Raw genomic sequence first — 17258 nt, forward strand, 5'->3', positions numbered from 1 at the left:
CGCAATAGTTGCAAAAAGTAATAAGTTCCAGTATTAGATTGCTTGATTGATATTAGACTCAGTATAAACAGGAAAGTAAGAGTAGAACTCACTGCCCTGGTATAAATCATACCTAATTACTTCCCATGACAGGACTTGTATTCAATTTCAGCTTTTTTGTTGATGATAGGTGTAATGTTATAATGTCAAAGTAATAATAATTGTGCCATCATTTTCATTGTCAACACTTCAACAGTTGTGTTGCAAAAACAAAAGGATCAATTTCATGCCCATATCCGCTCAAACTAATAAAGCTAACACTGTTTGTTGTTGCTTCTTTACACCCCATAAGATGATATTATCTTAATATTATGATATTGCTCTACTCTGGCCTGCCTGCTACAATCAAATAAAACTGATATTGAACAAGTTGCAATTATTTTAAAAGCACTAATAATTCTTCGTAAAACACACTTATATGTACATCTATGTTGATTAAAGGATTATCAGGGACTTGCTGAACACAACAGCCTAAAATTTTTATACAAATTCAGATAAATTGTGCATTTTTGGAACAAGCAAGACATTTTCATAGGACTTTCATATTTATTTTTGTTGGTACCTTTCAGCTGACAGTAGGGGATTGCTTTGGGACATTGGAGAAAGTAGAAGGCAGGGAACCTAACAGCAAGTAAGTCAACAACTTGAATATTTGAACTTGAACTGTTCAAAATGTTATCATTGGTGTGGGTATGTTTGTTTTCACTGACAAACGTGGACCCATCTCACTGATAAAGTGTGGACCCATCTAACTGATAAAGTGTGGACCCATCTCACTGATAAAGTGTGGACCCATCTAACTGATAAAGTGTGGACCCATCTCACTGATAAAGTGTGGACCCATCTCACTGATAAAGTGTGGACCCATTTCACTCACTGATAAAGTGTGGACCCATCTCACTGATAAAGTGTGGACCCATCTCACTGATAAAGTGTGGACCCATCTCACTGATAAAGTGTGGACCCATCTCACTGATAAAGTGTGGACCCATCTCACTGATAAAGTGTGGACCCATCTCACTGATAAAGTGTGGACCCATCTCACTGATAAAGTGTGGACCCATTTCACTGATAAAGTGTGGACCCATCTCACTGATAAAGTGTGGACCCATCTCACTGATAAAGTGTGGACCCATCTCACTGATAAAGTGTGGACCCATCTCACTGATAAAGTGTGGACCCATCTCACTGATAAAGTGTGGACCCATCTCACTGATAAAGTGTGGACCCATCTCACTGATAAAGTGTGGACCCATCTCACTGATAAAGTGTGGACCATCTCACTGATAAAGTGTGGACCCATCTCACTGATAAAGTGTGGACCCATCTCACTGATAAAGTGTGGACCTATCTCACTGATAAAGTGTGGACCCATCTCACTGATAAAGTGTGGACCCATCTCACTGATAAAGTATGGACCCATCTCACTGATAAAGTGTGGACCCATCTCACTGATAAAGTGTGGACCCATCTCACTGATAAAGTGTGGACCCATCTCACTGATAAAGTGTGGACCCATCTCACTGATAAAGTGTGGACCCATCTCACTGATAAAGTGTGGACCCATCTCACTGATAAAGTGTGGACCCATCTCACTGATAAAGTGTGGACCCATCTCACTGATAAAGTGTGGACCCATCTCACTGATAAAGTGTGGACCCATCTCACTGATAAAGTGTGGACCCATCTCACTGATAAAGTGTGGACCCATCTCACTGATAAAGTGTGGACCCATCTCACTGATAAAGTGTGGACCCATCTCACTGATAAAGTGTGGACCCATCTCACTGATAAAGTGTGGACCCATCTCACTGATAAAGTGTGGACCCATCTCACTGATAAAGTGTGGACCCATCTCACTGATAAAGTGTGGACCCATCTCACTGATAAAGTGTGGACCCATCTCACTGATAAAGTGTGGACCCATCTCACTGATAAAGTGTGGACCCATCTCACTGATAAAGTGTGGACCCATCTCACTGATAAAGTGTGGACCCATCTCACTGATAAAGTGTGGACCCATCTCACTGATAAAGTGTGGACCCATCTCACTGATAAAGTGTGGACCCATCTCACTGATAAAGTGTGGACCCATCTCACTGATAAAGTGTGGACCCATCTCACTGATAAAGTGTGGACCCATCTCACTGATAAAGTGTGGACCCATCTCACTGATAAAGTGTGGACCCATCTCACTGATAAAGTGTGGACCCATCTCACTGATAAAGTGTGGACCCATCTCACTGATAAAGTGTGGACCCATCTCACTGATAAAGTGTGGACCCATCTCACTGATAAAGTGTGGACCCATCTCACTGATAAAGTGTGGACCCATCTCACTGATAAAGTGTGGACCCATCTCACTGATAAAGTGTGGACCCATCTCACTGATAAAGTGTGGACCCATCTCACTGATAAAGTGTGGACCCATCTCACTGATAAAGTGTGGACCCATCTCACTGATAAAGTGTGGACCCATCTCACTGATAAAGTGTGGACCCATCTCACTGATAAAGTGTGGACCCATCTCACTGATAAAGTGTGGACCCATCTCACTGATAAAGTGTGGACCCATCTCACTGATAAAGTGTGGACCCATCTCACTGATAAAGTGTGGACCCATCTCACTGATAAAGTGTGGACCCATCTCACTGATAAAGTGTGGACCCATCTCACTGATAAAGTGTGGACCCATCTCACTGATAAAGTGTGGACCCATCTCACTGATAAAGTGTGGACCCATCTCACTGATAAGTGTGGACCCATCTCACTGATAAAGTGTGGACCCATCTCACTGATAAAGTGTGGACCCATCTCACTGATAAAGTGTGGACCCATCTCACTGATAAAGTGTGGACCCATCTCACTGATAAAGTGTGGACCCATCTCACTGATAAAGTGTGGACCCATCTCACTGATAAAGTGTGGACCCATCTCACTGATAAAGTGTGGACCCATCTCACTGATAAAGTGTGGACCCATCTCACTGATAAAGTGTGGACCCATCTCACTGATAAAGTGTGGACCCATCTCACTGATAAAGTGTGGACCCATCTCACTGATAAAGTGTGGACCCATCTCACTGATAAAGTGTGGACCCATCTCACTGATAAAGTGTGGACCCATCTCACTGATAAAGTGTGGACCCATCTCACTGATAAGTGTGGACCCATCTCACTGATAAAGTGTGGACCCATCTCACTGATAAAGTGTGGACCCATCTCACTGATAAAGTGTGGACCCATCTCACTGATAAAGTGTGGACCCATCTCACTGATAAAGTGTGGACCCATCTCACTGATAAAGTGTGGACCCATCTCACTGATAAAGTGTGGACCCATCTCACTGATAAAGTGTGGACCCATCTCACTGATAAAGTGTGGACCCATCTCACTGATAAAGTGTGGACCCATCTCACTGATAAAGTGTGGACCCATCTCACTGATAAAGTGTGGACCCATCTCACTGATAAAGTGTGGACCCATCTCACTGATAAAGTGTGGACCCATCTCACTGATAAAGTGTGGACCCATCTCACTGATAAAGTGTGGACCCATCCCATCCCACTGATAAAGTGTGGACCCATCTCACTGATAAAGTGTGGACCCATCTCACTGATAAAGTGTGGACCCATCTCACTGATAAAGTGTGGACCCATCTCACTGATAAAGTGTGGACCCATCTCACTGATAAAGTGTGGACCCATCTCACTGATAAAGTGTGGACCCATCTCACTGATAAATGGACCCATCTCAAAGTGTGGACCCATCTCACTGATAAAGTGTGGACCCATCTCACTGATAAAGTGTGGACCCATCTCACTGATAAAGTGTGGACCCATCTCACTGATAAAGTGTGGACCCATCTCACTGATAAAGTGTGGACCCATCTCACTGATAAAGTGTGGACCCATCTCACTGATAAAGTGTGGACCCATCTCACTGATAAAGTGTGGACCCATCTCACTGATAAAGTGTGGACCCATCTCACTGATAAAGTGTGGACCCATCTCACTGATAAAGTGTGGACCCATCTCACTGATAAAGTGTGGACCCATCTCACTGATAAAGTGTGGACCCATCTCACTGATAAAGTGTGGACCCATCTCACTGATAAAGTGTGGACCCATCTCACTGATAAAGTGTGGACCCATCTCACTGATAAAGTGTGGACCCATCTCACTGATAAAGTGTGGACCCATCTCACTGATAAAGTGTGGACCCATCTCACTGATAAAGTGTGGACCCATCTCACTGATAAAGTGTGGACCCATCTCACTGATAAAGTGTGGACCCATCTCACTGATAAAGTGTGGACCCATCTCACTGATAAAGTGTGGACCCATCTCACTGATAAAGTGTGGACCCATCTCACTGATAAAGTGTGGACCCATCTCACTGATAAAGTGTGGACCCATCTCACTGATAAAGTGTGGACCCATCTCACTGATAAAGTGTGGACCCATCTCACTGATAAAGTGTGGACCCATCTCACTGATAAAGTGTGGACCCATCTCACTGATAAAGTGTGGACCCATCTCACTGATAAAGTGTGGACCCATCTCACTGATAAAGTGTGGACCCATCTCACTGATAAAGTGTGGACCCATCTCACTGATAAAGTGTGGACCCATCTCACTGATAAAGTGTGGACCCATCTCACTGATAAAGTGTGGACCCATCTCACTGATAAAGTGTGGACCCATCTCACTGATAAAGTGTGGACCCATCTCACTGATAAAGTGTGGACCCATCTCACTGATAAAGTGTGGACCCATCTCACTGATAAAGTGTGGACCCATCTCACTGATAAAGTGTGGACCCATCTCACTGATAAAGTGTGGACCCATCTCACTGATAAAGTGTGGACCCATCTCACTGATAAAGTGTGGACCCATCTCACTGATAAAGTGTGGACCCATCTCACTGATAAAGTGTGGACCCATCTCACTGACCCATCTCACTGATAAAGTGTGGACCCATCTCACTGATAAAGTGTGGACCCATCTCACTGATAAAGTGTGGACCCATCTCACTGATAAAGTGTGGACCCATCTCACTGATAAAGTGTGGACCCATCTCACTGATAAAGTGTGGACCCATCTCACTGATAAAGTGTGGACCCATCTCACTGATAAAGTGTGGACCCATCTCACTGATAAAGTGTGGACCCATCTCACTGATAAAGTGTGGACCCATCTCACTGATAAAGTGTGGACCCATCTCACTGATAAAGTGTGGACCCATCTCACTGATAAAGTGTGGACCCATCTCACTGATAAAGTGTGGACCCATCTCACTGATAAAGTGTGGACCCATCTCACTGATAAAGTGTGGACCCATCTCACTGATAAAGTGTGGACCCATCTCACTGATAAAGTGTGGACCCATCTCACTGATAAAGTGTGGACCCATCTCACTGATAAAGTGTGGACCCATCTCACTGATAAAGTGTGGACCCATCTCACTGATAAAGTGTGGACCCATCTCACTGATAAAGTGTGGACCCATCTCACTGATAAAGTGTGGACCCATCTCACTGATAAAGTGTGGACCCATCTCACTGATAAAGTGTGGACCCATCTCACTGATAAAGTGGACCCATCTCACTGATAAAGTGGACCCATCTCACTGATAAAGTGTGGACCCATCTCACTGATAAAGTGTGGACCCATCTCACTGATAAAGTGTGGACCCATCTCACTGACTGAAAGTGTGGACCCATCTCACTGATAAAGTGTGGACCCATCTCACTGATAAAGTGTGGACCCATCTCACTGATAAAGTGTGGACCCATCTCACTGATAAAGTGTGGACCCATCTCACTGATAAAGTGTGGACCCATCTCACTGATAAAGTGTGGACCCATCTCACTGATAAAGTGTGGACCCATCTCACTGATAAAGTGTGGACCCATCTCACTGATAAAGTGTGGACCCATCTCACTGATAAAGTGTGGACCCATCTCACTGATAAAGTGTGGACCCATCTCACTGATAAAGTGTGGACCATCTCACTGATAAAGTGTGGACCCATCTCACTGATAAAGTGTGGACCCATCTCACTGATAAAGTGTGGACCCATCTCACTGATAAAGTGTGGACCCATCTCACTGATAAAGTGTGGACCCATCTCACTGATAAAGTGTGGACCCATCTCACTGATAAAGTGTGGACCCATCTCACTGATAAAGTGTGGACCCATCTCACTGATAAAGTGTGGACCCATCTCACTGATAAAGTGTGGACCCATCTCACTGATAAAGTGTGGACCCATCTCACTGATAAAGTGTGGACCCATCTCACTGATAAAGTGTGGACCCATCTCACTGATAAAGTGTGGACCCATCTCACTGATAAAGTGTGGACCCATCTCACTGATAAAGTGTGGACCCATCTCACTGATAAAGTGTGGACCCATCTCACTGATAAAGTGTGGACCCATCTCACTGATAAAGTGTGGACCCATCTCACTGATAAAGTGTGGACCCATCTCACTGATAAAGTGTGGACCCATCTCACTGATAAAGTGTGGACCCATCTCACTGATAAAGTGTGGACCCATCTCACTGATAAAGTGTGGACCCATCTCACTGATAAAGTGTGGACCCATCTCACTGATAAAGTGTGGACCCATCTCACTGATAAAGTGTGGACCCATCTCACTGATAAAGTGTGGACCCATCTCACTGATAAAGTGTGGACCCATCTCACTGATAAAGTGTGGACCCATCTCACTGATAAAGTGTGGACCCATCTCACTGATAAAGTGTGGACCCATCTCACTGATAAAGTGTGGACCCATCTCACTGATAAAGTGTGGACCCATCTCACTGATAAAGTGTGGACCCATCTCACTGATAAAGTGTGGACCCATCTCACTGATAAAGTGTGGACCCATCTCACTGATAAAGTGTGGACCCATCTCACTGATAAAGTGTGGACCCATCTCACTGATAAAGTGTGGACCCATCTCACTGATAAAGTGTGGACCCATCTCACTGATAAAGTGTGGACCCATCTCACTGATAAAGTGTGGACCCATCTCACTGATAAAGTGTGGACCCATCTCACTGATAAAGTGTGGACCCATCTCACTGATAAAGTGTGGACCCATCTCACTGATAAAGTGTGGACCCATCTCACTGATAAAGTGTGGACCCATCTCACTGATAAAGTGTGGACCCATCTCACTGATAAAGTGTGGACCCATCTCACTGATAAAGTGTGGACCCATCTCACTGATAAAGTGTGGACCCATCTCACTGATAAAGTGTGGACCCATCTCACTGATAAAGTGTGGACCCATCTCACTGATAAAGTGTGGACCCATCTCACTGATAAAGTGTGGACCCATCTCACTGATAAAGTGTGGACCCATCTCACTGATAAAGTGTGGACCCATCTCACTGATAAAGTGTGGACCCATCTCACTGATAAAGTGTGGACCCATCTCACTGATAAAGTGTGGACCCATCTCACTGATAAAGTGTGGACCCATCTCACTGATAAAGTGTGGACCCATCTCACTGATAAAGTGTGGACCCATCTCACTGATAAAGTGTGGACCCATCTCACTGATAAAGTGTGGACCCATCTCACTGATAAAGTGTGGACCCATCTCACTGATAAAGTGTGGACCCATCTCACTGATAAAGTGTGGACCCATCTCACTGATAAAGTGTGGACCCATCTCACTGATAAAGTGTGGACCCATCTCACTGATAAAGTGTGGACCCATCTCACTGATAAAGTGTGGACCCATCTCACTGATAAAGTGTGGACCCATCTCACTGATAAAGTGTGGACCCATCTCACTGATAAAGTGTGGACCCATCTCACTGATAAAGTGTGGACCCATCTCACTGATAAAGTGTGGACCCATCTCACTGATAAAGTGTGGACCCATCTCACTGATAAAGTGTGGACCCATCTCACTGATAAAGTGTGGACCCATCTCACTGATAAAGTGTGGACCCATCTCACTGATAAAGTGTGGACCCATCTCACTGATAAAGTGTGGACCCATCTCACTGATAAAGTGTGGACCCATCTCACTGATAAAGTGTGGACCCATCTCACTGATAAAGTGTGGACCCATCTCACTGATAAAGTGTGGACCCATCTCACTGATAAAGTGTGGACCCATCTCACTGATAAAGTGTGGACCCATCTCACTGATAAAGTGTGGACCCATCTCACTGATAAAGTGTGGACCCATCTGACTGATAAAGTGTGGACCCATCTCACTGATAAAGTGTGGACCCATCTCACTGATAAAGTGTGGACCCATCTCACTGATAAAGTGTGGACCCATCTCACTGATAAAGTGTGGACCCATCTCACTGATAAAGTGTGGACCCATCTCACTGATAAAGTGTGGACCCATCTCACTGATAAAGTGTGGACCCATCTCACTGATAAAGTGTGGACCCATCTCACTGATAAAGTGTGGACCCATCTCACTGATAAAGTGTGGACCCATCTCACTGATAAAGTGGACCCATCTCACTGATAAAGTGTGGACCCATCTCACTGATAAAGTGTGGACCCATCTCACTGATAAAGTGTGGACCCATCTCACTGATAAAGTGTGGACCCATCTCACTGATAAAGTGTGGACCCATCTCACTGATAAAGTGTGGACCCATCTCACTGATAAAGTGTGGACCCATCTCACTGATAAAGTGTGGACCCATCTCACTGATAAAGTGTGGACCCATCTCACTGATAAAGTGTGGACCCATCTCACTGATAAAGTGTGGACCCATCTCACTGATAAAGTGTGGACCCATCTCACTGATAAAGTGTGGACCCATCTCACTGATAAAGTGTGGACCCATCTCACTGATAAAGTGTGGACCCATCTCCCTGATAAAGTGTGGACCCATCTCACTGATAAAGTGTGGACCCATCTCACTGATAAAGTGTGGACCCATCTCACTGATAAAGTGTGGACCCATCTCACTGATAAAGTGTGGACCCATCTCACTGATAAAGTGTGGACCCATCTCACTGATAAAGTGTGGACCCATCTCACTGATAAAGTGTGGACCCATCTCACTGATAAAGTGTGGACCCATCTCACTGATAAAGTGTGGACCCATCTCACTGATAAAGTGTGGACCCATCTCACTGATAAAGTGTGGACCCATCTCACTGATAAAGTGTGGACCCATCTCACTGATAAAGTGTGGACCCATCTCACTGATAAAGTGTGGACCCATCTCACTGATAAAGTGTGGACCCATCTCACTGATAAAGTGTGTGGACCCATCTCACTGATAAAGTGTGGACCCATCTCACTGATAAAGTGTGGACCCATCTCACTGATAAAGTGTGGACCCATCTCACTGATAAAGTGTGGACCCATCTCACTGATAAAGTGTGGACCCATCTCACTGATAAAGTGTGGACCCATCTCACTGATAAAGTGTGGACCCATCTCACTGATAAAGTGTGGACCCATCTCACTGATAAAGTGTGGACCCATCTCACTGATAAAGTGTGGACCCATCTCACTGATAAAGTGTGGACCCATCTCACTGATAAAGTGTGGACCCATCTCACTGATAAAGTGTGGACCCATCTCACTGATAAAGTGTGGACCCATCTCACTGATAAAGTGTGGACCCATCTCACTGATAAAGTGTGGACCCATCTCACTGATAAAGTGTGGACCCATCTCACTGATAAAGTGTGGACCCATCTCACTGATAAAGTGTGGACCCATCTCACTGATAAAGTGTGGACCCATCTCACTGATAAAGTGTGGACCCATCTCACTGATAAAGTGTGGACCCATCTCACTGATAAAGTGTGGACCCATCTCACTGATAAAGTGTGGACCCATCTCACTGATAAAGTGTGGACCCATCTCACTGATAAAGTGTGGACCCATCTCACTGATAAAGTGTGGACCCATCTCACTGATAAAGTGTGGACCCATCTCACTGATAAAGTGTGGACCCATCTCACTGATAAAGTGTGGACCCATCTCACTGATAAAGTGTGGACCCATCTCACTGATAAAGTGTGGACCCATCTCACTGATAAAGTGTGGACCCATCTCACTGATAAAGTGTGGACCCATCTCACTGATAAAGTGTGGACCCATCTCACTGATAAAGTGTGGACCCATCTCACTGATAAAGTGTGGACCCATCTCACTGATAAAGTGTGGACCCATCTCACTGATAAAGTGTGGACCCATCTCACTGATAAAGTGTGGACCCATCTCACTGATAAAGTGTGGACCCATCTCACTGATAAAGTGTGGACCCATCTCACTGATAAAGTGTGGACCCATCTCACTGATAAAGTGTGGACCCATCTCACTGATAAAGTGTGGACCCATCTCACTGATAAAGTGTGGACCCATCTCACTGATAAAGTGTGGACCCATCTCACTGATAAAGTGTGGACCCATCTCACTGATAAAGTGTGGACCCATCTCACTGATAAAGTGTGGACCCATCTCACTGATAAAGTGTGGACCCATCTCACTGATAAAGTGTGGACCCATCTCACTGATAAAGTGGACCCATCTCACTGATAAAGTGTGGACCCATCTCACTGATAAAGTGTGGACCCATCTCACTGATAAAGTGTGGACCCATCTCACTGATAAAGTGTGGACCCATCTCACTGATAAAGTGTGGACCCATCTCACTGATAAAGTGTGGACCCATCTCACTGATAAAGTGTGGACCCATCTCACTGATAAAGTGTGGACCCATCTCACTGATAAAGTGTGGACCCATCTCACTGATAAAGTGTGGACCCATCTCACTGATAAAGTGTGGACCCATCTCACTGATAAAGTGTGGACCCATCTCACTGATAAAGTGTGGACCCATCTCACTGATAAAGTGTGGACCCATCTCACTGATAAAGTGTGGACCCATCTCACTGATAAAGTGTGGACCCATCTCACTGATAAAGTGTGGACCCATCTCACTGATAAAGTGTGGACCCATCTCACTGATAAAGTGTGGACCCATCTCACTGATAAAGTGTGGACCCATCTCACTGATAAAGTGTGGACCCATCTCACTGATAAAGTGTGGACCCATCTCACTGATAAAGTGTGGACCCATCTCACTGATAAAGTGTGGACCCATCTCACTGATAAAGTGTGGACCCATCTCACTGATAAAGTGTGGACCCATCTCACTGATAAAGTGTGACCCACCCATCTCACTGATAAAGTGTGGACCCATCTCACTGATAAAGTGTGGACCCATCTCACTGATAAAGTGTGGACCCATCTCACTGATAAAGTGTGGACCCATCTCACTGATAAAGTGTGGACCCATCTCACTGATAAAGTGTGGACCCATCTCACTGATAAAGTGTGGACCCATCTCACTGATAAAGTGTGGACCCATCTCACTGATAAAGTGTGGACCCATCTCACTGATAAAGTGTGGACCCATCTCACTGATAAAGTGTGGACCCATCTCACTGATAAAGTGTGGACCCATCTCACTGATAAAGTGTGGACCCATCTCACTGATAAAGTGTGGACCCATCTCACTGATAAAGTGTGGACCCATCTCACTGATAAAGTGTGGACCCATCTCACTGATAAAGTGTGGACCCATCTCACTGATAAAGTGTGGACCCATCTCACTGATAAAGTGTGGACCCATCTCACTGATAAAGTGTGGACCCATCTCACTGATAAAGTGTGGACCCATCTCACTGATAAAGTGTGGACCCATCTCACTGATAAAGTGTGGACCCATCTCACTGATAAAGTGTGGACCCATCTCACTGATAAAGTGTGGACCCATCTCACTGATAAAGTGTGGACCCATCTCACTGATAAAGTGTGGACCCATCTCACTGATAAAGTGTGGACCCATCTCACTGATAAAGTGTGGACCCATCTCACTGATAAAGTGTGGACCCATCTCACTGATAAAGTGTGGACCCATCTCACTGATAAAGTGTGGACCCATCTCACTGATAAAGTGTGGACCCATCTCACTGATAAAGTGTGGACCCATCTCACTGATAAAGTGTGGACCCATCTCACTGATAAAGTGTGGACCCATCTCACTGATAAAGTGTGGACCCATCTCACTGATAAAGTGTGGACCCATCTCACTGATAAAGTGTGGACCCATCTCACTGATAAAGTGTGGACCCATCTCACTGATAAAGTGTGGACCCATCTCACTGATAAAGTGTGGACCCATCTCACTGATAAAGTGTGGACCCATCTCACTGATAAAGTGTGGACCCATCTCACTGATAAAGTGTGGACCCATCTCACTGATAAAGTGTGGACCCATCTCACTGATAAAGTGTGGACCCATCTCACTGATAAAGTGTGGACCCATCTCACTGATAAAGTGTGGACCCATCTCACTGATAAAGTGTGGACCCATCTCACTGATAAAGTGTGGACCCATCTCACTGATAAAGTGTGGACCCATCTCACTGATAAAGTGTGGACCCATCTCACTGATAAAGTGTGGACCCATCTCACTGATAAAGTGTGGACCCATCTCACTGATAAAGTGTGGACCCATCTCACTGATAAAGTGTGGACCCATCTCACTGATAAAGTGTGGACCCATCTCACTGATAAAGTGTGGACCCATCTCACTGATAAAGTGTGGACCCATCTCACTGATAAAGTGTGGACCCATCTCACTGATAAAGTGTGGACCCATCTCACTGATAAAGTGTGGACCCATCTCACTGATAAAGTGTGGACCCATCTCACTGATAAAGTGTGGACCCATCTCACTGATAAAGTGTGGACCCATCTCACTGATAAAGTGTGGACCCATCTCACTGATAAAGTGTGGACCCATCTCACTGATAAAGTGTGGACCCATCTCACTGATAAAGTGTGGACCCATCTCACTGATAAAGTGTGGACCCATCTCACTGATAAAGTGTGGACCCATCTCACTGATAAAGTGTGGACCCATCTCACTGATAAAGTGTGGACCCATCTCACTGATAAAGTGTGGACCCATCTCACTGATAAAGTGTGGACCCATCTCACTGATAAAGTGTGGACCCATCTCACTGATAAAGTGTGGACCCATCTCACTGATAAAGTGTGGACCCATCTCACTGATAAAGTGTGGACCCATCTCACTGATAAAGTGTGGACCCATCTCACTGATAAAGTGTGGACCCATCTCACTGATAAAGTGTGGACCCATCTCACTGATAAAGTGTGGACCCATCTCACTGATAAAGTGTGGACCCATCTCTCACTGACCCATCTCACTGATAAAGTGTGGACCCATCTCACTGATAAAGTGTGGACCCATCTCACTGATAAAGTGTGGACCCATCTCACTGATAAAGTGTGGACCCATCTCACTGATAAAGTGTGGACCCATCTCACTGATAAAGTGTGGACCCATCTCACTGATAAAGTGTGGACCCATCTCACTGATAAAGTGTGGACCCATCTCACTGATAAAGTGTGGACCCATCTCACTGATAAAGTGTGGACCCATCTCACTGATAAAGTGTGGACCCATCTCACTGATAAAGTGTGGACCCATCTCACTGATAAAGTGTGGACCCATCTCACTGATAAAGTGTGGACCCATCTCACTGATAAAGTGTGGACCCATCTCACTGATAAAGTGTGGACCCATCTCACTGATAAAGTGTGGACCCATCTCACTGATAAAGTGTGGACCCATCTCACTGATAAAGTGTGGACCCATCTCACTGATAAAGTGTGGACCCATCTCACTGATAAAGTGTGGACCCATCTCACTGATAAAGTGTGGACCCATCTCACTGATAAAGTGTGGACCCATCTCACTGATAAAGTGTGGACCCATCTCACTGATAAAGTGTGGACCCATCTCACTGATAAAGTGTGGACCCATCTCACTGATAAAGTGTGGACCCATCTCACTGATAAAGTGTGGACCCATCTCACTGATAAAGTGTGGACCCATCTCACTGATAAAGTGTGGACCCATCTCACTGATAAAGTGTGGACCCATCTCACTGATAAAGTGTGGACCCATCTCACTGATAAAGTGTGGACCCATCTCACTGATAAAGTGTGGACCCATCTCACTGATAAAGTGTGGACCCATCTCACTGATAAAGTGTGGACCCATCTCACTGATAAAGTGTGGACCCATCTCACTGATAAAGTGTGGACCCATCTCACTGATAAAGTGGACCCATCTCACTGATAAAGTGTGGACCCATCTCACTGATAAAGTGTGGACCCATCTCACTGATAAAGTGTGGACCCATCTCACTGATAAAGTGTGGACCCATCTCACTGATAAAGTGTGGACCCATCTCACTGATAAAGTGTGGACCCATCTCACTGATAAAGTGTGGACCCATCTCACTGATAAAGTGTGGACCCATCTCACTGATAAAGTGTGGACCCATCTCACTGATAAAGTGTGGACCCATCTCACTGATAAAGTGTGGACCCATCTCACTGATAAAGTGTGGACCCATCTCACTGATAAAGTGTGGACCCATCTCACTGATAAAGTGTGGACCCATCTCACTGATAAAGTGTGGACCCATCTCACTGATAAAGTGTGGACCCATCTCACTGATAAAGTGTGGACCCATCTCACTGATAAAGTGTGGACCCATCTCACTGATAAAGTGTGGACCCATCTCACTGATGTGGACCCATCTCACTGATAAAGTGTGGACCCATCTCACTGATAAAGTGTGGACCCATCTCACTGATAAAGTGTGGACCCATCTCACTGATAAAGTGTGGACCCATCTCACTGATAAAGTGTGGACCCATCTCACTGATAAAGTGTGGACCCATCTCACTGATAAAGTGTGGACCCATCTCACTGATAAAGTGTGGACCCATCTCACTGATAAACTGATAAAGTGGACCCATCTCACTGATAAAGTGTGGACCCATCTCACTGATAAAGTGTGGACCCATCTCACTGATAAAGTGTGGACCCATCTCACTGATAAAGTGTGGACCCATCTCACTGATAAAGTGTGGACCCATCTCACTGATAAAGTGTGGACCCATCTCACTGATAAAGTGTGGACCCATCTCACTGATAAAGTGTGGACCCATCTCACTGATAAAGTGTGGACCCATCTCACTGATAAAGTGTGGACCCATCTCACTGATAAAGTGTGGACCCATCTCACTGATAAAGTGTGGACCCATCTCACTGATAAAGTGTGGACCCATCTCACTGATAAAGTGTGGACCCATCTCACTGATAAAGTGTGGACCCATCTCACTGATAAAGTGTGGACCCATCTCACTGATAAAGTGTGGACCCATCTCACTGATAAAGTGTGGACCCATCTCACTGATAAAGTGTGGACCCATCTCACTGATAAAGTGTGGACCCATCTCACTGATAAAGTGTGGACCCATCTCACTGATAAAGTGTGGACCCATCTCACTGATAAAGTGTGGACCCATCTCACTGATAAAGTGTGGACCCATCTCACTGATAAAGTGTGGACCCATCTCACTGATAAAGTGTGGACCCATCTCACTGATAAAGTGTGGACCCATCTCACTGATAAAGTGTGGACCCATCTCACTGATAAAGTGTGGACCCATCTCACTGATAAAGTGTGGACCCATCTCACTGATAAAGTGTGGACCCATCTCACTGATAAAGTGTGGACCCATCTCACTGATAAAGTGTGGACCCATCTCACTGATAAAGTGTGGACCCATCTCACTGATAAAGTGTGGACCCATCTCACTGATAAAGTGTGGACCCATCTCACTGATAAAGTGTGGACCCATCTCACTGATAAAGTGTGGACCCATCTCACTGATAAAGTGTGGACCCATCTCACTGATAAAGTGTGGACCCATCTCACTGATAAAGTGTGGACCCATCTCACTGATAAAGTGTGGACCCATCTCACTGATAAAGTGTGGACCCATCTCACTGATAAAGTGTGGACCCATCTCACTGATAAAGTGTGGACCCATCTCACTGATAAAGTGTGGACCCATCTCACTGATAAAGTGTGGACCCATCTCACTGATAAAGTGTGGACCCATCTCACTGATAAAGTGTGGACCCATCTCACTGATAAAGTGTGGACCCATCTCACTGATAAAGTGTGGACCCATCTCACTGATAAAGTGTGGACCCATCTCACTGATAAAGTGTGGACCCATCTCACTGATAAAGTGTGGACCCATCTCACTGATAAAGTGTGGACCCATCTCACTGATAAAGTGTGGACCCATCTCACTGATAAAGTGTGGACCCATCTCACTGATAAAGTGTGGACCCATCTCACTGATGAAGTGTGGACCCATCTCACTGATAAAGTGTGGACCCATCTCACTGATAAAGTGTGGACCCATCTCACTGATAAAGTGTGGACCCATCTCACTGATAAAGTGTGGACCCATCTCACTGATAAAGTGTGGACCCATCTCACTGATAAAGTGTGGACCCATCTCACTGATAAAGTGTGGACCCATCTCACTGATAAAGTGTGGACCCATCTCACTGATAAAGTGTGGACCCATCTCACTGATAAAGTGTGGACCCATCTCACTGATAAAGTGTGGACCCATCTCACTGATAAAGTGTGGACCCATCTCACTGATAAAGTGTGGACCCATCTCACTGATAAAGTGTGGACCCATCTCACTGATAAAGTGTGGACCCATCTCACTGATAAAGTGTGGACCCATCTCACTGATAAAGTGTGGACCCATCTCACTGATAAAGTGTGGACCCATCTCACTGATAAAGTGTGGACCCATCTCACTGATAAAGTGTGGACCCATCTCACTGATAAAGTGTGGACCCATCTCACTGATAAAGTGTGGACCCATCTCACTGATAAAGTGTGGACCCATCTCACTGATAAAGTGTGGACCCATCTCACTGATAAAGTGTGGACCCATCTCACTGATAAAGTGTGGACCCATCTCACTGATAAAGTGTGGACCCATCTCACTGATAAAGTGTGGACCCATCTCACATCATCACTGACCCATCTCACTGATAAGTGTGGACCCATCTCACTGATAAAGTGTGGACCCATCTCACTGATAAAGTGTGGACCCATCTCACTGATAAAGTGTGGACCCATCTCACTGATAAAGTGTGGACCCATCTCACTGATAAAGTGTGGACCCATCTCACTGATAAAGTGTGGACCCATCTCACTGATAAAGTGTGGACCCATCTCACTGATAAAGTGTGGACCCATCTCACTGATAAAG

The 17258-nt window shown here is 45.3% G+C and overlaps 1 protein-coding gene across 1 annotated transcript in view; it reads left to right on the plus strand.

Annotated features, from left to right (window-relative positions):
• The window catches only part of LOC140146825 (cyclic nucleotide-binding domain-containing protein 1-like), a 62443-nt gene that overhangs the window by 19975 nt on the left and 25210 nt on the right, over positions 1 to 17258 (plus strand). The window contains exon 7 of the mRNA XM_072168704.1: positions 609 to 670. Within this exon, the coding sequence (XP_072024805.1) occupies positions 609 to 670 (62 nt within the window). The remainder of the gene's footprint in view (positions 1 to 608; positions 671 to 17258) is intronic.

This window comes from Amphiura filiformis, chromosome 2 (assembly GCF_039555335.1).
Source record: "Amphiura filiformis chromosome 2, Afil_fr2py, whole genome shotgun sequence".
In the NCBI taxonomy this organism is placed as follows: Eukaryota; Metazoa; Echinodermata; class Ophiuroidea; order Amphilepidida; family Amphiuridae; genus Amphiura; species Amphiura filiformis.